The sequence below is a fragment of the Camellia sinensis genome, chromosome 8 (assembly GCF_055761805.1).
Source record: "Camellia sinensis isolate YWXY chromosome 8, ASM5576180v1, whole genome shotgun sequence".
Classification (NCBI taxonomy): domain Eukaryota; kingdom Viridiplantae; phylum Streptophyta; class Magnoliopsida; order Ericales; family Theaceae; genus Camellia; species Camellia sinensis.
In genome coordinates, this window is record NC_138968.1 from 187,282,040 (window position 1) to 187,306,749 (window position 24,710).

General features: G+C 38.0%; 1 protein-coding gene and 1 long non-coding RNA gene across 2 annotated transcripts; one reads left to right on the forward strand and one right to left on the reverse strand.

Moving 5' to 3' along the window:
- Positions 1–5,771: 5,771 nt before the first annotated feature.
- On the reverse strand, positions 5,772–9,321 carry LOC145797375 (uncharacterized). The gene is made up of 2 exons (XR_014338844.1): positions 9,184–9,321; positions 5,772–7,577 (listed from the first exon to the last, which is right to left on the reverse strand). It is a non-coding gene; the product is annotated as an uncharacterized LOC145797375 (long non-coding RNA).
- Positions 7,584–15,775, forward strand: LOC114323947 (putative multidrug resistance protein). The gene is made up of 7 exons (XM_028271653.2): positions 7,584–8,213; positions 8,877–8,931; positions 9,125–9,312; positions 11,280–11,737; positions 12,284–12,824; positions 12,941–14,952; positions 15,121–15,775. The coding sequence occupies exons 1-7, from the start codon at positions 8,025–8,027 to the stop codon at positions 15,494–15,496; spliced, it is 3,819 nt and encodes a 1,272-aa protein (XP_028127454.2). The 5' UTR covers positions 7,584–8,024; the 3' UTR covers positions 15,497–15,775.
- Positions 15,776–24,710: the final 8,935 nt, after the last annotated feature.

A 24,710-nucleotide genomic window follows, 5' to 3' on the forward strand; every position in this document is an offset into this window, starting at 1 on the left:
AAGGTACATAGTTTTCAAATAGTCCCAAACTTGTTTAGAAGTAGAATACTTGGAAAAATTCACACAAATGGTAGTTTGAACTGAATTATGAAACCAAGTAAGAATTTGTGCATTTTCCTTATCCCATTTAGCAACATCGGCCTCAGTTTCTTAAGATTCCATAGGTCTAATAGTCACACCAATAACATAGTTCCACATGCCTTTACCCATTATAAAATTTTTCATTACATGAGACCAATAGGAATAATTAGTACCATCTAACTTAGTGGTGATAGCTTGTAATTTATCAGCAGCCATAGTACTATAATTAAGCAACACAACAAAATCAAAGCAAAGAGACAATCACACAACTAGAGTTGCTGTTGCTATAATTAAAGAGCTCGTAAGGTCAAACTTATAATAACCAAACCCAATCACCCTCAAATAGCAATCAGAGAGAGAGAAAACCAAGGCAAATCACATAGTGAGAAAGAGAGAACTGAACCTATCAGAGTCACCCAGAGAATAGATCAAACCAGAGGTAGAGAGCTTCAATCGAACCAGATAAAGCAGTTGAGAGATCGAGCTTCGAAATGCGACAAAGAGAACAGGGGCTATGATGATCAAGCTTCGAAGTGCGACGAAGAGAACAGGGCTTGTGATGATCAATGATGATCTGTGAAAGGTATGCTAACCTCTGTAACTTGGCTCTAATACCATGATAATTGATAAGAAATGCTTGTCTTACAATTAATCAATCAGAGAACAAATATATAAAACCCTAATCTAATAGAATGAAACACTAACAACCTAAAGGACTAAACTATCTTTAATGAAAACTATAAACTACAATTCACAATAATCGACAGAAATTTTATTTATGGTGCAAATTATGCCCCCCAACTCTTTAAGAATGAGTATTCAAATTCTTGAAAAGCTGTATGAACATAAATATATAATAGAAAGTATGAAAATTATAATCGATTGGCCATATATATATATAGTTTTTTGTTGTTATGGCCGCATCAAAATTCTCCTCCATTACTGTTATATAAAAAATAGAAATAAAATTTAGAATTTATTTTTGTAAACCACTTTATCAAAATTAATTTTTGATGTGAACCACAAAGCCATTGTAATTGTTGAATGATAGAAATCATAATGTCAATTGACTTTAGAAAATTAAGACTCTGGAATCATAGTTTCACCCCTTGATTTGAGTGTGGTGTTTGGTGAGAGCTTTCAAAAATTGATTCCACAACCATTGTTGAAAACACGTCTACTCAGTCATCCTCCCAGACATCCCCTCGGACATTCGGCCGGTTGACCGGAACAGTGTTCGTGTTTTTTTTTTTTTTTGGCACCTATTATTTTTATATTTTAAATAAAAAATATTTTCAAAATTTTTTTAAAATTTTTTATGAGCTTTGAATAGAATTTTGGGTTGTGTGTTTGGTTATGAGCTGTAAATTTTTTAATCAACTATTATATGTCACATCAAAAATTTCAAACTCAATTCAAAACTCTTTTCAAAACTCATAACCAAATAAATTTTCTATACTCAAACCATAATTTCAAAACTCACAAACTCAAAATACAACTCTATTCTCAAATCTTAATTCTAAAACTTTACCAAATGCTACCTAAATTTTTTGGCAAAATTAACAATGTCGAAAAATTCAAATTCATCAAATGTGCATTGTTCATAATTTTTAGCCATGTTTAGCTTAAAATCATACCTCCTAACTGGAATTTTTACCATCATTTTGTGATATTTTTTCATCAAATTTAGCCATGTTTGGCTTAAAACCATGCCCTCCAATAGATTTTCATCATCATTTTGTGATGGTTGTTCATCAAATTTAGTCATGTTTAGCTTAAAATCATACTCTCCAATTAAATGTTCACCATCATTTTGTGATGATTGTTCATCAAATTTAGCTATGTTTGGCTTAAAATCATACTCTCCAATTGAATGTTCACCATCATTTTGTAATGGTTGTTCAACCTTCCTTGTCATATTTGACTTAAAACTATATCCTCCAATTAGATTAAAATGCTGAATAGCTTTTGGCACAAGAAGTAGGTCTTCTTTTTCAATTAATGGCTTAAAAAATTGCCCCCCAGGCATGCCATTTTCAGAACTTAATTTTTCCTTGGCCATGAATTTTGTGGAGAGAAAGTTTTGCTTAGAAAAGCCTGTTAGAAATACATAAAATTTGTGTTTTTTAAGATTCTCTAATTTTTTACTCCAATGTTGAATTTCTCCATCAACTTGATAAAATTGACAACTAAGTTGATGAATTTTTTCATCAAAATAATTTATATCTTTTAGCATAAAAAAAATATGGAAATAATGAAATTATTTGAAATTTTTGTCAATTAAGAGAATTAATTTCTTCTTGTAGAGCCAAAATTTCACTATTGCGCCAATAAATTTCATCCTCACAATGCCGAATTATTCTTTCCATACCATTTGTCGCCCCATTATGTTGGTAATAGATGGTAGAATCATTGTCACAATATTGACAATCATTATACATGAAAGATGAGGCATTCCAATAATAATTCATACCCATTGGAACAATGCCACTCCATTGGTGGTTTGCATCCATGGGTGCACGAGATGTAAACATGCCACTTGATGGCATAATTTCTTGATATTTTGTTTGTATCATTTTTTTCTCCCTCCAAGTTAGGACAATGTCCCACCGGGCTTTCCTCCAAGTTAGGACGATGTCCCATCGGGCATGCCAAAAATTGTTAGTAAAATTTTTGGCATGCTTGATGGGACATCGTCCTAACTTAGGCTTAGATCGACAAAGCCTTCACCAAAATCTCACCAAACAACAAAATAATCAAGCAATTGTGTTGAGGTTCTATGCCTTGAAAGTTCAAGGAGTTCCTCAGAGTAAAAATAATAACAAAACAAACAAGTAAAAAGAGAAAGAAGAAGAAGATGATGATGTAAATGATTGAAAGAACGATCAAATATAAGTAAAGTATATTTAGACTACTCCTATCTAAGTTTAAACTACTCCTATGTAGATTAGATCTACTCTAAAGATAGAAAATAAATGAAAACCAAGTCTTGTATTGATTTCTCGGTCCCCTTTATAATAGAGCCATCAATGGCAATTTATATATATAAAAAAAAAAAAATGTAGGGAAAACTTCTATTAACTATCATTTAACCACTCATATAATTTTCACCTTCTTGCATTGCCACTTGTCCTCCATGCCTTGAATCTTCAATACTTGACTTAACTTTTCTTAACTTTCAAGATTTTCCTGCATAATTATAATAATAATAACAATAATAATAGTAAGTAATAGAAAGTTTAAACCTAGTTATAATTGACAGAAATTTTATTTATGGTGCAAATAATATCATAGGATTATTCTTGCAATTTAAATTTGGAAGGTTTGATTTCTCGGATCGGACTGATAATCGGATTGGATCGTGTTGATCCGAATCCAGTCCATTAATAATTGGATTTGTATGAAATCAGATTCGATATTCATTAATGAATTGGGATTTTTGGATCAGATTCAGATTATATATCCAATCCATTGACAGACCTAGGTTGGAGGCATGGGCATATCATACACATATGCCGTTGAGCCAAGTCGCACTTTTAGTTGAATAATTCAAATATAACACAAATGATGAAGATTTTTCTCCTTTCCATGATCAATCCATCCCTGTCAATCAGTTTTGGTTCTTTGTAACAAAAAATTGTTTTATTAGCTGTCTGCCGGTCAAGTGAAGCAACTACAAATTTGATATTGAAAAGTACTCTAGTTTTTGATAAATTTGCTACACTACTTTTTGGTCTTAGAGCTTGATAGCAAAAGGGCTAACCCTTGGTTGGGTCCTATCGATGTCATTGTTATAGCCTCCCGGTATCGTGAATGCAGCAGCAAAAGTCACAGTGGCAATATGTGTGCCGATCATTGAAAGGGTTTGTAACCCATCTGCTTGTAACTTTGCATTTCACCACTAGCTTTCCTCTTGGCTTTTTTCTCATGTTCCTAACAAAGAATTACCGAAAAATCACAGAATAAAAACAAAGGTAAATTCACAATCAATTGCATTTTCGTTTACCGAAAGCCTTCTCTCTCAAGCATTTGTATCGTTTTCTTTTGTTTTAGTCACAAAAAGTTGCCTCTGAATTTATATCTGTAAAGACTATGGCCTCGTTTGAGAAGTGGCTATTTTAGTAGGTTATTTGGTTTTTTGACTATTTTAGTGGCTATTTTAGTTTTTGTGTTTGGGAAGATGAGATGATTTTTTAGTTGAGTTATTGTATTGAAAAGTGTGTTGAAATGATGTTTAAATTTAAAATGACAGATTTATCCCTAACTTTTTATTTTTTAAAATTGATATAAAGGGGCAAAATGGTAATTTCACCCTTGCTGCAACACTGTCCGGCTGTGCCTACACTGTCCGGCAACAGCCTATTTTCTTTTTTTTTTTTTTTTTTTTTTTTTTTGAAAATCCATGCACATGTTGCTTTTGGGCTAAAAAATCAAATGAGGCTGTAATAGCCTAATTTTCGGAATCCCAAACGGCGCCTATATCAGCAGAACAGATTAGACTGATCTGTTTTTTTGTGTTTTAGTTTAGACCAATTTTTTTGTTTTTATTTTATATTTTTGGTTAGTAGCTTTAGGCCAACTTTTGATACCTTTGTCTGGCTGCATTGAAAATCTTTTAATTGGACAGATCTATGAATTGGTTTGTTAACTTTTTTATTTTATTTTATAGCACCAACTTATTATTATTAGTATTTATTTGTTTTTGATCTGGTAAGTTTAGTTATTATCATACATATATGGCTGTCCTTTATGGTTTCAATTTGGAAAAGTATCATAGAGTCTGTAAGACCAAGAATCTCAGCTTGTGAATTGTCGTGGTCCTTCTAGGTTCAACCCTCAAAATTAAGCGTGATTTGGCATCCAGTTTAAAAGGATCTTTTGTTTTTTTTTTTCAAGCTTTTTTGTTTTTAATAAAAAAAATTTCAAAGTTATGTCAAATGTTCTTATTTTTCCAGTCTATCTAGTGTAGAATAATCTATAAGTAAAAAAATTCAAAAAAAAAAAGTTCACATATTATTATTATTATTATTATTATTATTATTATTATTTTACTTTTATAATCAGTCTATAGTCAAGTAGAATTTAAAAATATAAAGTTCTTAAAAAAAATTTAAAAAATCATTAAAAACAAAAATTTTTAAAAAAATCATTAAAACAATTAATTACAAAATAATTCAAACTTCAAATTAAATGTTAGGCCAATCACAAATTTAAGCAATACTGTATATATCATTTCTTGTGATGTGAAAATTTATTGTGACAGAGAAACCATTTTCTGTGTCTTTTCCTTTTCTTTGCCTTTCCTTTTCCCTGACGAGTTTAGAGCAGTGCTGGCCAATGGAACAGTGTATTGTTTGGTTCGATTGGCCTTTGGCAGATCGTGGCCCCCTTGACAACTTCATTGCTCGTCAATTCAGCACGGTTAGGTATCATGAAATTTTTTTTATGAAAATGATCATGAAAGATTTGTGAGTTTTAGATTACACATAGAATAAAGTACCACACACTAATCAAAGTAATCTAAGTGTCACAAATCCTTCATGATCATTTTCATGAAATTTTTTTCATGATTATTATTAATGTTTTTTTTTTTTTTTTTTGATGGAGTCGTCAATGTTTAACTTGTGTCGATTTTGTCCCCAATATATAAAAGTATTTCAGTTTGATTTTAAATAGTTAATTTGTATCAATTTGTTCTTCAGAGTACAAACGTATTTCAATTTAATCTCTCAATTTAAATACAACATTTGTTCTCACCCGATAGTGTGAATCGGGTTACAACAAAACTAACTTCAGAATATAACGATACTTAATCTTGATATTCTGTTTCCATTTGCGCTGACGAGAACAAAGATGAATATCTACACAAAAAAAAATATAACCCAGAAGAAGAAAGTTCTTGATTAAAAAACATCAAAACAAGAGAGAGAGAGAGACTTTGTTGAACTGCAAAACTTGATTATGAATTCTACATAATTGAATGGTTGGATCACTAGCCTTTATATGAGCTTCCAAAAACCTGATCGGATGGGTGATGACTCTTGATTGAATCCAATCAGCTATAATTCAAATCTGGTCGCTAGATCATACTTCTACGGTGAGGATCTCTCCTTACAACGAATGGGTGTATTGAACCTAATGATGATCGCAGGCCATCTAATCCATTCGATCGTGCATTTACTCAATCAACAGCTACGATCATACCCCTATAGCACCACTATCATAACATTTTTCCAATTACAACTAAGCATGAAACATATTTGTTATGGAAGAATATTTTCTGCCAAATGAATAGCAAAAAGGATTAAAATTCTCAGCAAGTTTAACCATTAGATGTCCTCATTCAAACAGTGACTGTTACATGACAAATTAACCTCAGACTTGTGATTGGCCCATATTGTCTTTTTTTCTCCAATAATTCAGATTAAAGATGATTTAATGAGACCACAATAACAAAAGAAAAGGTAATCTATAGTATTTTGGCTGGCAGAGTCAACTTTATCGAGAATTAACAATTACAAACTTCACAATCGTTCACTTTTTTTTGCAAGTAGAGCTCTGTTGAATAAAATGGTAACAATGGAAAAGGAGAAGTGAACAATTGATAGATGACCATTTTTTAATTTTATATTGGGTGATGGAATATTAATTCTATATTGGGTGATAACCCCTTGCTGGGATTTATTCTTTGGCCTTTTTCATGCATGGATGGAGAGGACTTAGTCATCAAAACAATGGCTTTTTTTTAAACATAAAATGGGCCAATTCCATGGTTACACACTATGCACCATAATATGCCTAATTATTATGATAAAATGATTCTACAATTTTTAATAAAAGTATGGGTCATAAAAAATAAAAAATTATTTTAAACTTTGTTAATCAATACTCTTAGAACTCTCATTTACTAAACTTATAAATCAAATTGGTGTTAGTTATAATTTGAAGTGATGATGATGCCAGCCTTGATTATGAGGTTAGGCAATGTTCAGTTCCAACACACACACAAAAATGAAGTATTGTTTATGCTTCAAAATGATTTTACTTATGATAAAAAGTGGTTTTGATTATGAATACTCATGATCGATGACTCAATATTCATTTTTTTAGATGTAATAGCAACGTAGTAAGTCCAATCTACTAGATAAGTTCTCATTTCGAAAAAAAAAAATTAGATAGTGCTGGAGTACCTTGTGACGTTATCTACGTGGTATTCGCAGCCAACAAGAAACCATTAACAAACACTAAGTAAGTCATCATTTGTCTCTTAACTACCTGAGTCAGCATGTCCTCGTAAAATTTTTCGCTTCACATAAACGACGTCACATAATAGTTCGAAACTACTAAATAAATATTTCCCAACATAGCCAGGTAGGTGCCTTATTTGGTGAAACTTAAACAATGTTAGGAGTACAATGATGAACACCTGCTGTACCAAAATTCCATTGAGCAGATACCCCAAATCACTCAAAGTTCAAGCTTCCTTTTCATTCCTCCTAAGAATTGAAGAAACAGTAAACAATCAACAGCTGCATATTCTATCAACACTTTGTTGGAATTATAGAAAACCAAAATCCACTGCCTAAACAAAGCAAACAAACAAAGCCGGCTTTTAAAATTTGCATTAATTCACTCCATCTGCCTTTGATGTTCCAACTAAGCGTAAAAGACAATACAGGCGATACAAGGCCTGCACCAAAAAGGTTTTACCTATGGACTGATATGTATTGGGATTTTTTATTTTCGATATCAATATTAATTGATATATTTGATCGATACTGTCCACTATTGACAGATATTGGTAGGTACCTGTCTAATGCACTTGATCATGCATGTATAAAAGCTAGCTAAGTTTTGGGCCATATAGACTAACGAGTTGTGGGTTGTGAATTGTATCTTCTGAAGGGTTGTTAATTGCTCTTGAAGGGGCAATATTGGATCAGATGGGGAAAAAGCATGGAATGTTCCAGTATGCGGATCGAACAGACAAATTGCTAATGACATTGGGGACATTAGGCAGCATTGGAGATGGGTTGCAGGTCCCTCTCATGATGTTTGTTCTCAGCAAAGTGATCAATGACTATGGGAAACACAATACCAGTGGCAGTGTCTCCTACAGTAATGTGAACATGGTATGTATACAGATCATTCCTTTTAGGGTCATGCTATGAGGGTGTGTATTATATGCAAGTTATGATATTTGTGGGGTTGATTACCACACATGTCATAACTGAATCTTTTTTAGTCATAACTTTAAAAAAATGAGTCATAACCAAACACCACAAAGTATAACCAAAAATCTCTTAGATCATAACAAAAAATAATATCATAACCAATATCACAATAAGACATAACTAACACTACAATGTGTATAATCAAGTTATTACTAACACTACAATAGGTCATAACCAAAAATGACAAATATTGTAACTGGAGCATATGATACACAATTCAAAAGGGAGTGTGTATCATAGAATTTTCATTCCTTTTCACACACTACTAACATGCATGGAACAACAACAATGGCACTTGTAAAATCAGTAATTATAGGAACATATAAAACAAACAAAGAACTCGGAGTCACTACTAAAAAAATCAGTCTACCCATGTTATTTTCATGTCTAGTTCGGTATATAAATTTTGCAGTTCTAAGATATAAAATAGAATCAGGTAAATTGAGAGAACACATGACAATAACTACAGATTTGCCTCAGAGAATCAGAGGCTTCATTAATGTTAGAGCAATATATCAATTCCAAGTCTCTTCTAATGGGTACTACTGTATTATATTGCAGTCTGCACTCAGGCTGTTCTATGCTGCTATCGGGGTTGGACTATCTGCTTTTGTTGGTACGTTACACTTCTTATTCCTCTAGTATACCTCTTGCAATGTTCAGTCTACCTAGAACGAAATCAAAAATATGTTATAATTTTTCTGTATACTTTTTCAGTGCACAGTGTTATTGTATTTTCGTTCAATTTATACTGCTTGACTATCTTCTTTTTTGTATTTCTGCTGGCATATACATATGTACTCTTGCAGAAGGACTTTGTTGGGCAAGAACTGCTGAGAGACAGACTTCCAGAATGAGAACAGAATACCTGAAATCTGTGCTTAGACAAGAAGTTGGTTTCTTCGACACCCAAGCAGCCGATTCTTCAATAACTTTCCAAGTCATTACAACCATCTCATCTGATTCCAATTCAATCCAAGTCACAATTGGCGAGAAGGTTTCATTACCACTCTATTCTTGTTTGCTGCATACAAATCCCACATGAAGATTAGAAGTACAGTAGTGAAACATTATGCTCTAAAATGAACACATAAAACAAAATAATTTGCATGGCTCTTCAAATTAATGACCACATATATGGTTAAGATAAGGAACTTCTGTGATGAAGATTATTAAGCTGTGCATGATATTCCTACTCCAAGCAAAAATAAATAAATAAATAAACAGACGGATGTATCCTTTCAAAAGTTAATGATGCAGATGATAGAGAGAAGAATGGAGCTTCCCTCCAGACCAACAATTAGACTGGGGCTGTGGGCTCACTTTGGGCCTCCTTCATTGATCCACATCATACGTCTTTTAGTGGCCGCCAAGTAGATCATCTATGCAAAAAATTAATTTGATCGCATATTAATAGCTACATGATTAGATCACATGTCATAAAAAAATAAAAAATAATAATTAAAAAAAAATAGACCATGTACTCTTGGAATCATATTTGCTATGGAAAAAAAGCAAATATGATCCAATTATACGGCTAAGTATATCTAATCAACTTGCTTTTTGCATGAATAATCTACTCAAAAAAACACTAAAAAATGAATGATTCAAATCATCGAAGTGGGCCTAAAGTGGCCCACAGCCGCTTAACTGGACCATCAGTCCTATTGCCAAATTGGAAGGAAGCTGGTCCGAGAAGAATGGATCTTCCCGTAGAATCAGGGAACAATTATTGGGTACCTGGTAGGTGCTTGTCATGCAGTCTCCTGCAGGGGCGGCCCAACTTTTATGGAGGTCTAAGGCAAAATTTTAAATTGAGTCCTATTTCTTAAATGTTAACAATAATTTTTTTTAATATTACATTTTGTTTGATTTGAGTTTTTAATTTTTTTTAATTTTTTGTAATGCAAAATTACTAATTAATCTGTTGCAAGTTTTTCTAATGTGTCTTTTAATTCATAAAATGGGAGACTTTTAAGCATCTCCACATTCTCCTTTCTGGTTTTTTTTTTTTTTTTTTTTAAATTTATTATTTTTTTATTTTTTATGTGAGATTCCATTACTTTTTACAAAATTGAAAACCAACAAAACGAAACTGTAAAATGTGATCGTTTCAGCATCTCAATGAATAAAATTGAAGGATTTAGTTTGGGGTCAAATTTTCTTTAACCCCAACAAAACCAAACTAAATTGCTTACACCCCTTATGAAGAGGAGAAGAGAAAAACACACACACACAAAATAGGTGAAGAAAAATAAATGTAGTTTAAATGGGCCTTCAATATAATTTCATTATTATCATCTGAATTGCACACACACAAATAAATAAATAAATAAATAAATAATTAATGGGGCCTTCAAGGTAAACGTCCCAAGGCCACTGCCTCAAATTTTATTTTAATTTGTAATTTTTAATTTTTTTCATAAATCTAAGGCCACTGCCTCGCACTGGTCTCCTGTTCCAATGGAATTTGTTAATATGGTAAGCCCATCATATTTATGTTGGTATTTTACCTAATAACATGTAAGACAGAAGAAGATAACTCTTTAAATTATAATAATAATTGCCAAAATTGTTACACCAAAGCAATTTCTAACATGATTAGGAAACAAATAATTAAATGCTTTCCGCACTAATTATGAATTAAATACACAAAATAAAACATTCCTAATAATAGCACATTTGAGTGAAGCTTAAATTTTAAACATGTCAAAGCAAATTAAGTAATTGCTAAAACAGAACTTTCCTAAACCAGGAAAGTTTCAAAAATGACAAGCTAAATGAAAGACTGAGCTTAGATCACACCAGTTCAGATCAAAACAAAGTTGTATGCTTTGATGTTTGATCATTGGGCTATTTCCAATCGAACATGGGGGTTTTCAAAGAAAACTGGTTGCATCATCGTCTTCTTCTTCATCTCCATCTTGTTTATGTAACTAAAATCTGATTGTTTCTTACTTGTAGATACCAGACTGCGTTGCTGACATGTCAAGCTTCTTCTTCTGCTTTCTATTTGCCTTTGTCCTGTCATGGAAGGTTACTTTGGCTGCTATTCCATTCACCTTAATGTTCATCGTCCCTGGACTCGGATTCGGGAAGCTCATGATGGATGTGAGTATGCAGATGCTTGAATCTTATGGGGTTGCTGGTGGGATTGTACAACAGGCAATTTCTTCTATAAGAATTGTATATTCATATGTTGGAGAACATCAAACACTAGAAAGATTCAGCCGAGCACTTCAAAAAACTATGGAGCTAGGAATCAAGGCTGGCTTTGCAAGGTCTTTGATGATGGGAAGCATGGGAGTCATTTATGTTAGTTGGGCATTTCAGGCTTGGTTTGGATCCTTTCTGGTTAGCAAGAAAGGAGAACAGGGTGGTCATGTTTTTGTCGCTGGATTCAATGTTCTTATGGGAGGATTGTGAGTTACTATGTATCTTTCATGGCTAGGAATCCTTGGTACAAAAATCCCTCTGACCTAATGCATGTCCAATAGTTAGATCATGTGAAAATCTCAAGACATGGGAATCTCGAGACATGATCCCATAGCTGGGAATGTGTTGAGACAGAGGGTTTCATGGATAGAGGATCTCGTGCCATCTTGCTCTATTGATTCTTTATAAATCTCTATCACTTCTATATAAATCATGATATCAAGTAACAGTATCAGAGTATTGTGTGTCGCAGTCGTGAATATTTTGAAATCACCAGTCATAAAATGGAGTTTTATAGCAGCCAAATCAGTCGTATCAGCTGTAAATCGGCTCATAAATTGCACATGTACTGATACATATGGAGATCTGGCTGATACACATGGAATATTCATTTTAACCAGTATACCGTGGTCACTCAGTATCGGAAAGACAAAAATCCGATGATATTTAAAACCATGATATAAATTGCAAAAGATGATGATGGACTTCTCTAACTTGATTTCCTTTCCAAACTCAATGTTTCACTCTTGCAGGAATATTTTAACCGCACTTCCAAATCTCACTGCCATAACAGAGGCAAAAGCTGCTGCAACTCGAATTACTGAGATGATCAACCGGGAACCTGCCATTGACTCTGAAGATAAAAAGGGGAAGGCTTTATCATATGTGAGAGGAGAAATAGAATTCCAAGGCGTCTACTTCAGTTACCCATCAAGACCAGACACTCAAATCTTACAAGGTTTGAATCTTAGAATTCCAGCCGGCAAAACTGTAGGCCTAGTTGGGGGCAGCGGTTCTGGGAAGTCCACCATCATTTCGCTGCTTGAAAGATTTTATGATCCCATTGAAGGTGAGATTCTCTTGGATGGATACAAAATAAGAAAACTCCATCTTAAATGGTTCAGATCACAAATGGGTCTGGTTAATCAAGAACCAATCCTGTTTGCAACATCCATACAAGAAAATATACTGTTTGGGAAGGAAGGAGCATCAATGGACGAGATTGTAACTGCAGCAAAAGCCGCAAATGCTCACGACTTCATTGTTAAGTTGCCAGATGGATATGAAACTCAAGTAAGTTGAATTCCACCCACCAAACTCAATAACTGGTGTTTTTTTTCTATGAAATGGCCAAATTTAGATCTTTAGCAGAACTCTCGTGCCCTGAATCTCTTCTTTTGGATTTTCAGGTTGGACAGTTTGGAGTGCAATTATCCGGAGGGCAAAAGCAACGGATAGCCATAGCCAGGGCTTTGATTAGAGAACCCAAAATCATGCTGCTTGATGAAGCCACAAGTGCACTGGATTCACAATCTGAAAGAACAGTGCAGGAAGCCATTGACCAGGCGTCAGTGGGAAGGACAACCATTGTCATTGCGCACCGTCTCTCCACAATTAGAATGGCTAGTCTGATTGTAGTTCTAAAATCAGGGAAAGTAGTTGAATCAGGTACACATGATGAACTGGTGCAAATGAATGGTGAAGAGGGCGGGGGTGGGGAATACTACCGAATGGTGCAGTTGCAGCAATCAACTATGCAAAATGAAGTGTCAAAATTTTCCCATCAAGAAGATGAAAGAAATCACTACAGTGTTCCACCAAGCCCACTGAGCATGAGCAGCCGGGATATAAAAAATCACTACAGGATGGCTCTTCCATCAAGCCCAATGAGCACGAGATCAAGTGTTCCAGGCACCCCAGTATTGCAACCATTTAGCCCTGCATTTTCCATGAGTGCACCTTACTCTGTCCAATTCAACGATTCTTATGATAGTGACGATGAAAATTTGGACCAACCGCATAAACCTACTCCTTCCCAATGGCGTTTACTAAAAATGAATAAACCGGAGTGGGGTAGAGCCTTGCTTGGATGCATAGGGGCTATTGGCTCTGGAGCTGTGCAACCCATAAACGCTTACTGCGTGGGAGCATTAATCTCAGTTTACTTCCACACTGATAAATCTAAGATGAGATCTGATGCCAGAATTTATTCTTTTGTTTTCTTAGGTCTTGGGGTTTTCAATTTGGTTACCAATCTCCTTCAACACTACAATTTCGCAATAATGGGGGAAAAATTAACCAAAAGGATACGAGAGAAACTGCTTGAAAAATTGATGACTTTTGAGATTGGATGGTACGATCAAGATGAGAATACTTGTGCAGCCATTTGTGCAAGGTTATCCAGCGAAGCTAACATTGTCCGTTCCCTTGTTGGCGATCGCATGTCATTGCTGGTTCAAGCATTTTTCGGAGCAACTTTTGCTTATGTTTTGGGGCTCGTGCTAACATGGAGGCTAGCCCTTGTGATGATTGCAGCACAACCATTACTCATTGGCAGCTTTTATGCAAGGAGTGTTGTGTTAAAGAGTATGTCTGAAAAAGCCCGAAAAGCACAGAAGGAAGGAAGCCAACTAGCGAGTGAAGCTGTCATTAACCATAGAACTATAAGTGCATTTTCTTCTCAGAAAAGAATATTGGGACTCTTTCGAGCCACCTTACAAGGCCCTAAGAAGGAGAGTATTAGACAGTCCTGGTTTTCAGGCATCGGCCTGTTTAGCTCCCAATTCTTGAAAATAGCTTCTACAGCCTTAGCTTACTGGTATGGAGGGAGACTATTAGTGCAAGGATTGATAACTCCAGAGCGCCTTTTTCAAGCGTTCTTGGTTTTGCTATTCACTGCTTACACCATTGCAGAGGCAGGGAGCATGACTAAAGATTTATCTCGAGGAAGCAATGCTGTGAGATCAGTTTTTGAAATACTAGACAGGACTAGTGAAATTGACCCAGGTAACTCATGGCAGCAATATGCAAATAAAATGTCAATTAGGGGCCGCGTAGAGCTGAAAAATGTGTTCTTTGCATATCCATCAAGACCTGATCAGTTTATCTTTAAGGGGCTGAGCCTCAAAATTTCAGCAGGAACTAATGTAGCACTAGTGGGGCAGAGTGGTTCTGGCAAATCCACCATAATTGGGCTTATTGAGAGGTTTTACGATCCATTGAAGGGGTCTGTGTCTATAGATGAACGGGACATAAGGGACTATAATCTGAGAGCCCTGAGATCACACATTGCACTAGTCAGCCAGGAACCAACCTTGTTTGCAGGAACTATTTCTGAGAACATTGCCTATGGGAAAAAAGATGCTAGGGAATCTGAGATAAGGAAGGCTGCAAGGCTTGCCAATGCACATGAATTTATAAGGTATGCAAAGTTATAAAATTCAATTTTTACATAGTTTACCTTAAAACCTTTCATTTGAGTTCCATTTATCCAAACAAAGCTTTCAACTTTAATTTAGTTGGGCTTAAGTATTACCTTCTATAAAGGCATGAACTAGTAAAGGTTTGATTTTTTATTGTCTATTTTCAGTGGCATGAAAGATGGATATGAGACTTACTGTGGAGAAAGAGGGATCCAACTTTCAGGAGGCCAGAAACAAAGAATAGCACTAGCTCGAGCGATACTGAAGAACCCGTCAATCCTGCTACTCGATGAGGCAACTAGCGCGCTTGACAGTGTATCGGAGAACTTAGTTCAAGAAGCACTTGATAAGATGATGGTTGGTAGAACATGTATTGTGGTGGCTCACCGGCTATCCACAATACAAAAATCCAATTCCATTGCAGTGATCAAGGAAGGGAAAGTGGTGGAGCAAGGCTCACATTCTGATCTGCTTTCTTTAGGGCGCGGCGGAGCATACCATTCCCTCATAAAACTACAAGGCAGTAGCTCTCCTTACCGGTAAAACAAAGCAATCTCAGGCGGGATTAATGATGCTTCAGATCATATTTTAATAAGATTATTATCCTTAGTTTGTGTAAATCAAAGGAAGAAGCTGGTTTCAATTTGAAAAATGAAAAGAGGTATGCTGATCACTTTGTATTAGATGAAATCTTTATTTTTTGGTCACCAGTAAATAAATTGATGTACGGCTTTGATATGAAGAACTTGTTGAGGTAGATAGTGAGATATAATTATTTTGTTATATGAATGTCTTCAGATTCAGTAATGGAAACTAAAGAAATTAATGTCTCAAGGAAACAGAATATGAGTGACAAGTTTGAGCCATGATAAACATGCCATGAACCGTAGGTTATCAGTTTGAATCGAAGTTGTCAATCCTGTACCAAACAAGATACGGGTTTTTGCAATGGTACGGTAAATATTGAAAATTGGCAATTTTAATTGAATTTTTGGCTATTTTGATTGATTTTTTGGCTTTTTACGAGAATATGTGTAGAAAAATAAAGAGTGTGATATAACAACTTGTAATAACTTTTTGATTTTAAGCTAAAAAAACTTATTCCCAAACGGAAACGGGGCACTTTAGTACAATAGTCACTGTTTCACTGTCAATACTATGAATCTTGAAAAACAAGACCCAAATAAGTTATTTACAGTCTCTATATAGGTTTGTTTATAGCTTCAACAACTCGGTCAAGATCCAAAAAAAAAAAAAAAAAATTTACTATGAATCTTGAAAAAAAGACCCAAATAAGTTCTTTACAGTTTCTACATAGGTTTGTTTATAGCTTTAACAACTCAGTCAAGATAAAAAAGAAAACACAAAAAAAAATAGATGCTTACACCAGCCTGATAGACACAGTGATAGAAACGGAGAGAGACACAAATACTCTGTTTATGGCATTTTATCGAACACCTAGCCGACACAAATACACCATATGTAGGGATATATTTTCTGAATCCCGACACGTGGCCAAGGTGATGCCGACGTGTCAGCCGAGGTGCCACATGTCCAGGTTATGACGCCGAGGTGATCTCGGCAAGGCCGAGGTTATCTCCGAAGATATCGGAATCCGAGATAAGCGGATAAGGGATAAGAGTCCTTGAATGAGGAAGGACTTTAGCATGGATAAGGATAACACTCTTAGGGAGTTTATCTTTATCTCTTGAAGAGTCCAGGATAAGCACAGAGCAGAAGTCCACTGAAGCCAGGCTTCTATGGGGACTAGGATTGAGGTACCTATAAAAGAAATGCACCCCCGATGGGTCAAAGGTACGTAATTTATGTTCTGAACAGCAAGTTTAGCACTATTGATTATCTTTGAAAGATATACTAACTTGATCGTCGGAGTGCCCCAGGTGGACGAACCACCGCCGGAATCTTCTCTTTCTGTTATAGGTCAGCCAGGTGTCATCTATTCTGCCAGTACTTTCTAGCTGAATAACTAAGTTGGCAGTGTGGTCAGAAAATCACTCACACAATTTGGCGCCTTCTGTGGGAAAGAAAGGAGAGTAGATGGCCAGTGACGGACAAAAGGATAAGGTTAGGGACGAAACCCCTGCTGGGAACGGAAAACGCGTTGACCTAAACGTGGAGGAAGACGGTTGCAACGAGGAGACTCAGAACCAGAATCACAGCAAGAAAGACGTCGGCCAGGACGACGGCGTACCAAAGAAACCAGAACAAAGCAGGTATTATAACGAAGACGACCTCCAAGTGTGGAAAGATAGATGCCTTCGAAGGGACGAAGAAGTAAAAGAGATGGCGAACAAATTGGCAGACCTGCAATCGGTCGTCAATTTTATGATGCAAAACAATGTCATGCAGCCACCGTTCCCGCTGCAGGGTATGCCGATTCCAGCAGCCAATGCACAAAAGGGAGGGCAGAAACTAATCCCAGAAATCCCCCAGCACACCAGGAGTGAAAAACACTCTCTCCGGCCTTCAAGGGAAGTCGGACGAGGAGAGTCGAGGAGAGAAGAGTCGCAGAAGACGCATCGCGCCAAGGAGGCAGACCCCAAAGAACATCGACATGTTCAGGGGCAGGCGCTCTGCTTCGACACAACTCACGGAGAAAGATCGAAAAGGGCCCATAAGGTTGAGAGTAGTATGCCAAAAAGACTAAAGTCGGGAGGTAGCCGAGCTCCTGGGCGGAGCAAAGAAGACTTGAGAGATTACCTCAAAAGAAAGTAGCAGAATGCCGATGCTGAGGTAACTTCCCCTGAAAAGCCGAGAACACCATTCTCAGTGGAGTTAGACAAATTTGAGGCTCCAAAGAGATTCAGTATGCCGAGGTTCCAAATATACGATGGTAAGTCAGACCCCAACTTTCACGTTGGATTATACTTGAACTCAATGGCATTGTATAGTGGGAACGAGCCGTTACTCTGCAAAGTATTCCCCTCATCGTTCGGGGAGATTGCATCAGATTGGTTTCACAAACTACCGAAGGGAAGTGTGAAGACCTGGGAAGGCCTGGCCGAGATGTTTGTGGCTAGGTTCGTGATAAACAAGCTGCAGCCATTAAGAGTGGATGCATTGATGGCTCCGAAGATCAGCAAGGATGAAGGCCTTAGGGCCTATGCAAAAAGGTACTATGAGGTGTTCAACTGAATATCGGAGTGTAATCAAGAGGTGGCGGTCGTATCTTTCAAGAACGGCCTAAAAGACGACTGTCCACTATGAAAATCTTTGGCAAAAACATTTCCAAAAAGTATGGAAGAGCTCATGGCGAGAATCGAGAAGTATGCCAGAGCCGAGGAAGATACATCGGGGACTAAGGAGGCAAAGCAAGAGAAAGGAAACGGCTCGCCGAAGCGAGGCCGAGGTAACAATGGATCCAGCAATTAAGAGATCGGACTATGGGCTACACAGGTAGTTACGACTGTGTTCCGAATCCCAATTCACAAAGTCCTGGACAAAATTCGGAACCAAACCTATTTCAGAGCACCAACAAGGGCACCAGGAGAGTTTATGGGAAGAAACCTTGGCAGACATTGTGCTTACCACAATGAATATGGGCACATGACTCAAGGTTGTAGAGCCCTGAAAACACACTTAGAAGACCTGGTGAGGCAAGGCCACCTGAGAGACTTTGTCGATGAGGCCAGGACAAGGGAAGAACATGCAAGATTGCCTCAGGCGACAGCAGCTCCATATCCCCCAACACAGCAGCCTCAAGCAGGAGGACCTCGGGTAATTAATGTAATTCACTCGAAAGTCAACGAAAACGAGATTCGAGGAGAGACCCAGAAGGTAAAACACCTACAGCATGTCTACCAAGTCGGAGAGAAGAGACATCGGGCAGAAGAGTGCCAAGGACCAGTAGTGTCCTTTACTAAAGCTGACCTTGAGATGGTGCAGCATCCACACAACGATGCCTTGGTAGTATCCCTCCAGGTTGGGGAATGCCAAGTGAAGCGCATCTTAATCGACCAAGGCAGCTCTTGTGACATCATGTACGTCAGATGCTACAAGGAGCTTGGCCTTCACCCAGACGATATGAAGCAATCCAATAGCCCAATGATTGGGTTCAACGGAATGCCGATATGGCCACTGGGGACGACGAGCTTGGAGGCGCAGGCTGGCACCAAAAAGATAAAGACAGAGTTCACCGTAATCGACACATCCTCCCCTTACAATAACGTCTTGGGAAGGCCATGGTTGCATGCAATGGGGCTATTTCCTCAACACTGCATCAACTATTACGATTCCCAACAGAGTATGGGATTAAAGAGGTCAGAGGAGATCAGCTGCAAGCAAAGAATTGCTCCATGGCAGCAATGAAATCTACCTGCAGCATAAGAGAACTAGAGAAGGCAGAGATCGAAGACGAAGACGTAGAGGTCTTAGAGGATGTCGGCAAGGAGCCAGCCAAGAAGAGTGAAGAAGCACTGAAGAAAATCCTCGTCCAGGAAGGGGATAAAGAACGCTTCTTTCTTCTCGGCACGGGCTTAGTTGAAGAAGAGGAAAAAGAGTTGGAAGCTTTTTTGAGAGCAAATATTGAGGTGTTTGCTTGGACGCCTTACGAGATGCCTGGCATTAACCTCGAGGTCACTTGCCATAGACTGAACGTTGACAGGTCGGCCAAACTTGTAATCCAACGAGCAAGAAGACCGACGTTGATGCACGTCGAAGTAGTGGAAGAGGAAGTAGACAGACTTTTGGAGGCCAGGGCCATTCGAAAGGTAAACTACCCAACATGGCTATCAAATACAGTAGTGATGAAGAAAAAGAATGGCAAATGGAGGGTCTGCATGGACTTTACCAACTTAAACAAAGCTTGTCCCAAAGACAGTTTTCCTCTACCCAAGATTGACCAGCTGTAGACATCCCCGAACGTCCCGGGGGGAAATCCCCTCGTTTTGTTCATTTGGGCTCACTACAGTTCGGACTCAAATGTCACGGTTCTGTATCTAATCTCGCAGAGTGCAACGCAAGACCGATGGATCATCAAAAAGTCCAAATCCGGCAAATCGTTTTTTAAAACAGATTTTTTTGAAAGAAGTGCCAAACATGGACTGCTTTGCCAGATACAGAGTCGCTACCTAAATATTTTATTTTGGGGAATTTAGGAAACCCTGACTCGTTTGCCTAAGGCCACGTGTTCGTCATCACTAAAGTTGTCTCGGCTCGGGAACTTGGGTACGATTGGGAAAGGTCACTTTGTGAGCACCCCCGCTCGCCCGATCAAAGATCGGCCTCTACTAAACATGATATCGAGTTTTGAAAACATATGTGCTCTTATTCCAGTTATTAGCCTAGAATTACTATGTGATGCGCACAGCATACAAGTATAGACTGGATCGCCTGAATTGGAACAAAACATCTCATTTTTGTTTTGAAAATGGTTTGCTACTCACAAGTAGGCTTAAAATGCAGGTTTTGCCACCCTCGGGTAGGCTTAGAAAAGATGGTTTTGCCAATGAATTGTTCCAATCCAAATAACCCAACCTTCACCCACAGGCATTCAGGCATGTATATCACATAAGCACATAGTCTCATGGTAAGCATGCTATCATGGAAGTCACTCACACACATGCAAGGATGCTAAAGCATAAACACTTACCGAGTACTCCGAGTCAAAGAAAGAAGCTAATTAGAAATCATGCATGAATCCTAACTATGCTGAGATGCCTAACGCAACACATGCAAGAATGCAACTAAGATAGGCTCGGTTATTCTAAAGATGGCATGTGAAATTCTACAGCTAACAAGTATTCAACTCGAAATTGAAATACAATGCAGTTAGTATGATGAGCCGAGCCTGGTGCATACAATATAGATGAATGATGCAAACATGCTATCATAAGTATGCTAATTGAAACATGCCCTAATCTAACCATCATAAGCTGGTAAATAAAATGGAGAAACACGTGGGCTTGGAAGACATATATCACACACACGCACACTTATTACAATTGTGCCCTCGCTCGGAGGGTTCGAATGAATATTACAGAACCAAAATAAATAACGAATCATTACACAACACTAATTACTTAACAAATGAACTAGGTAAGTAAAGTAAGCTAGCATGCTATGCTACGTGCAATGGACTGCCTCGGCTCTGTTTGGAATGATGGATGATGTATGCATGCTCAAGTTGCCTTGTTGGTAAATTCTATCGCGATGCCTCACCTCACCTTTGTTTGCAATTGATCTCAGAAACTTGCACAAAGCTCCAGAAGGCTGAAACTCCACCTTGGGAAGGCCACTGACCAGTTATTAGCATGGAAGACCACCTGCCGACCACCCTTTGTGGTGGAGACCAAAGAGGGTGGTCGGCCTGCCAGAAAATCTAGTCGGCCGACCAGTTTCCACCTCTGGTTTCTGGTTTTTCTGCAATAAAGGCAAGAGAGAGAAAATGCAATGTATTTTCAACAGATGTGTGCATGACCACTCTCCCTATCATTGCACAAGCTCTAGGGAGTGTAGTCCTCGATCCTCGTGCCATCAATCACGCATCTCGATGAATAATGGCCGAGGAATCGAATTGCACAACTCGATGTGAAATGAATGCACATATAAGCAAGTAAAGCCAACAACTCTATCATGGACAGTCAAGAGTGTCGGCGACCGAGAATCGAGGCACGTTTCGTCACTTGGAGTACGAAACTTCCCTTGTTTCCCGTGTTTGGACTAAACCCTACTCCAAACACAAAGCAATGAGATGGCATACACAATGCGACTAACATGCAACCTAGCATACACAATGCTATGGGCTAAAATGGCATACACAATGCACGTGACATAACATGGCATACGCAATGCACTTACGAAGACTAACATGCGCACATGAACTAAATGGCATATACAAATGCAAGATGGACTTACACAAATATGAGTGGACCTCAGCCACACTCACATCAGTGGCCATATGATAAAAATGAGACAACCGAAATACATGCAAGCATGCACGAATGCAATGGACCGATCCTAAGACACAACATGCAACTCTAACTAAGCATGGCAAAGGATGAAATATGGCATACAAGCATACATTTTCCAGCTCTGAAGCATGATGTACAATGGTCCCGAATCATGCAAATATGTTACCCAATGCATGCTAGATGGCCCGAATACCGAAACTAGTGAAGCAGGTTACACTAGAGGTACACAAAGCAATGCACCAATGGCAAAACCAACCTCAAACATACCCTAGGTAGGTCTGAAACAGTGGGGAAATGGCCTAAAATGATGGCTCAGAATGCAAAGAAATGGAACTCATTCAATGGTCAGTAAATAAGGCATACAAGCCCGACTCTCAAACGCATTTAAAGAGTACAAAACATGGGAATATGGCATTCACATAAGCTCTGAAATATGATGTATAATGGCCCCAAAACAAGAAAGCATCTCAGCATATGCATGTAGTGGACCTCAAAACTCAAAGCTAAGCATGGACATTGAACTACAAGCATGCAAAACAAGCATCATTCGACCATGAGACCCAAAAACAAAGCTAAGGTAGTCCAAAATATGGACAAAATCAGTTTAAGGCATGACCAAAAAGTGCAAAAATCAAGGGTCAACAAAGCATGCAAAGAAAGCTAGTGAACCATGAGTTGTACTACAGCTATATGAAGCATATGAGAGCTCACCAAACCAGCCAAAAAAAGAAGTATGCCATGCCAAAATATGCCCAAAAACCCACTGAAACTCAGTCAATGCATGCAAGAATGATAGGCTTCTTTGGAAGGCCATGGAAGGGGTTATTCTACACATGTATGATGGACACACAAAATGGAAAAACCACCTCTGGAAAGAGGTTATGAGGGTCCTAAGACCCACCAAAAAGGTCCTGAAATTTGTCTAGGAAGCATGCAAGTGAAAGCCCCTTTGAAAGGCCTTGAATAGGATTGTTCTACACATGCATAATAGACACTTTATATGGAAAAATGGGCTCTGGAAAGAGCCTATGAAGACCTTAAAACACCCTCAATAGGGCCTGAAATATGACTTTGAAACATGCAAGTAGGAGCCCCTTTGGAAGGCCAACAAAGCTAGTAAACAAATCAAGAGGTGAGAGGGTCACCCATCTCTGATTTTAGGGCTTAAAAACACATGTTAGATTTCAGTGGCTAAAAGGCCTAACCAAGGCCAACACAAATGCTCTAATGCATAGCTCAAAACAAGAGGAAATGAAGCATGTAAGGGGGTAGATGACCCCTAACAGAAAAATGGCCTTAAACAAACATGTTTAGAAGCTATAAACAAGACTTTTTTCAGTTTATGACAAAGCCTAAATATGCTTGCAAACTAGGCCAAGATATGGATCAAAATAATGCTCAAAAGAGGGGAAAACGATTACCCTTGGAGACCAGCAAAAACCAGCAGCCTCTGGACCCAAAAACCCAACCTTGAACCTCTGAAAATACCCTCCAAGGGTCTTAGGTTGATGATGGAAGGGTTAGGCTATGGAGTTGTGTGCAAAGGGGCCAAGAACTAAGCAATTTAGAGCTCAAAAGAGAGAGATATAAAGAGAGATATATTGTTTAGCCCTAACAAAAATCTGAACCCTTTCAAGTGAGGGATATGGTTTCTCTTATAGAACAAAAGGTCTAAAGCTTCTCAAAGAAGCTTCAAACCAAGGGCCAAGATCCTCCATACATATGGAGGATGTAGCAAATGCCTCCCAGCTGGCACAGTTGGAACACATTCACTGAGACAAACAGGATGGGAGCTGGCCGACCAGTTCAAGTGGTCGGCCGACCACTTGACCTGGTCGGCCAACCAGGTCAAAAGGGTCAAGGCGGTCGGCCACCCCCTATGATGAAGCCCCAGAAATTAGCTTTCCAATGGCGCAAAACTTTCATTAAAATTCCATCTGTGCAAAAAGTTATGCCTGTTTTGGTGAAGCCGCGCAGATTCGATCCAACCTGATTGATGCCCTACTTTAACCAACCATATCTCCCCCATCCGGACTTGGCTTTAGGAGATTCTTGAGTGCAAAATAAAGCCCCAGAAGTAAGCTTTCCAATAGTGATGGCCTCATAGCTTAAATCCAAGTGTATAGATAGATAAGCCTGATTTAGCGAGGACCGCTCGACTCTCTCTTAACGATTCATGCCCATCCTCTTCCTCAACTAGGTTTCTTCTCTCCACTCTTCTTTTCTTCAACTCCAAATCCCTGAACAAGGTGTTTTGAAAGATTTTTCAAAGATCTCATCTCTCTTTCATTTATTTCCACTTTGCCCTTGCTCAGTTTACCGAACAGCGCGACATTTAACAAAATGCGAGCGTCGGAACATCGTAGAGCTTTATTTTCAAAATGTTTTGAAAGAGAGGGTTTCAAGTCTAAAATCTTTTGATCAAGATTGTTTTGGTCCAAAAAAAAGGGGTATGAAGTTGAGATTTGACTCTTTCCTTGCCGAAGAAATTGAACATTTGCCCTGCACACCTTTCTCCATTAAGTAAATCATCAATAGTGCCCAAGTCTTAAGGGCAGTCAAAAATAGGGTGTCTAAACCAGTTGGTAGATGCCACTTCAGGGCATGGAAGGATGAGCTTCCTAAATGCCTACAGGGGGTATCACCAGATAGCCATGTACCCCCCAGACGAAGAGAAGACTGCGTTTATCACCCCAAATGGGCTGTATTGCTACAAGGTGATGCCTTTTGGGTTGAAAAACGTAGGAGCAACTTACCAAAGATTGGTAACCAAAATGTTTAAACACCTGATTGGCCGAACAGTGGAAGTTTTCATCGACAACATG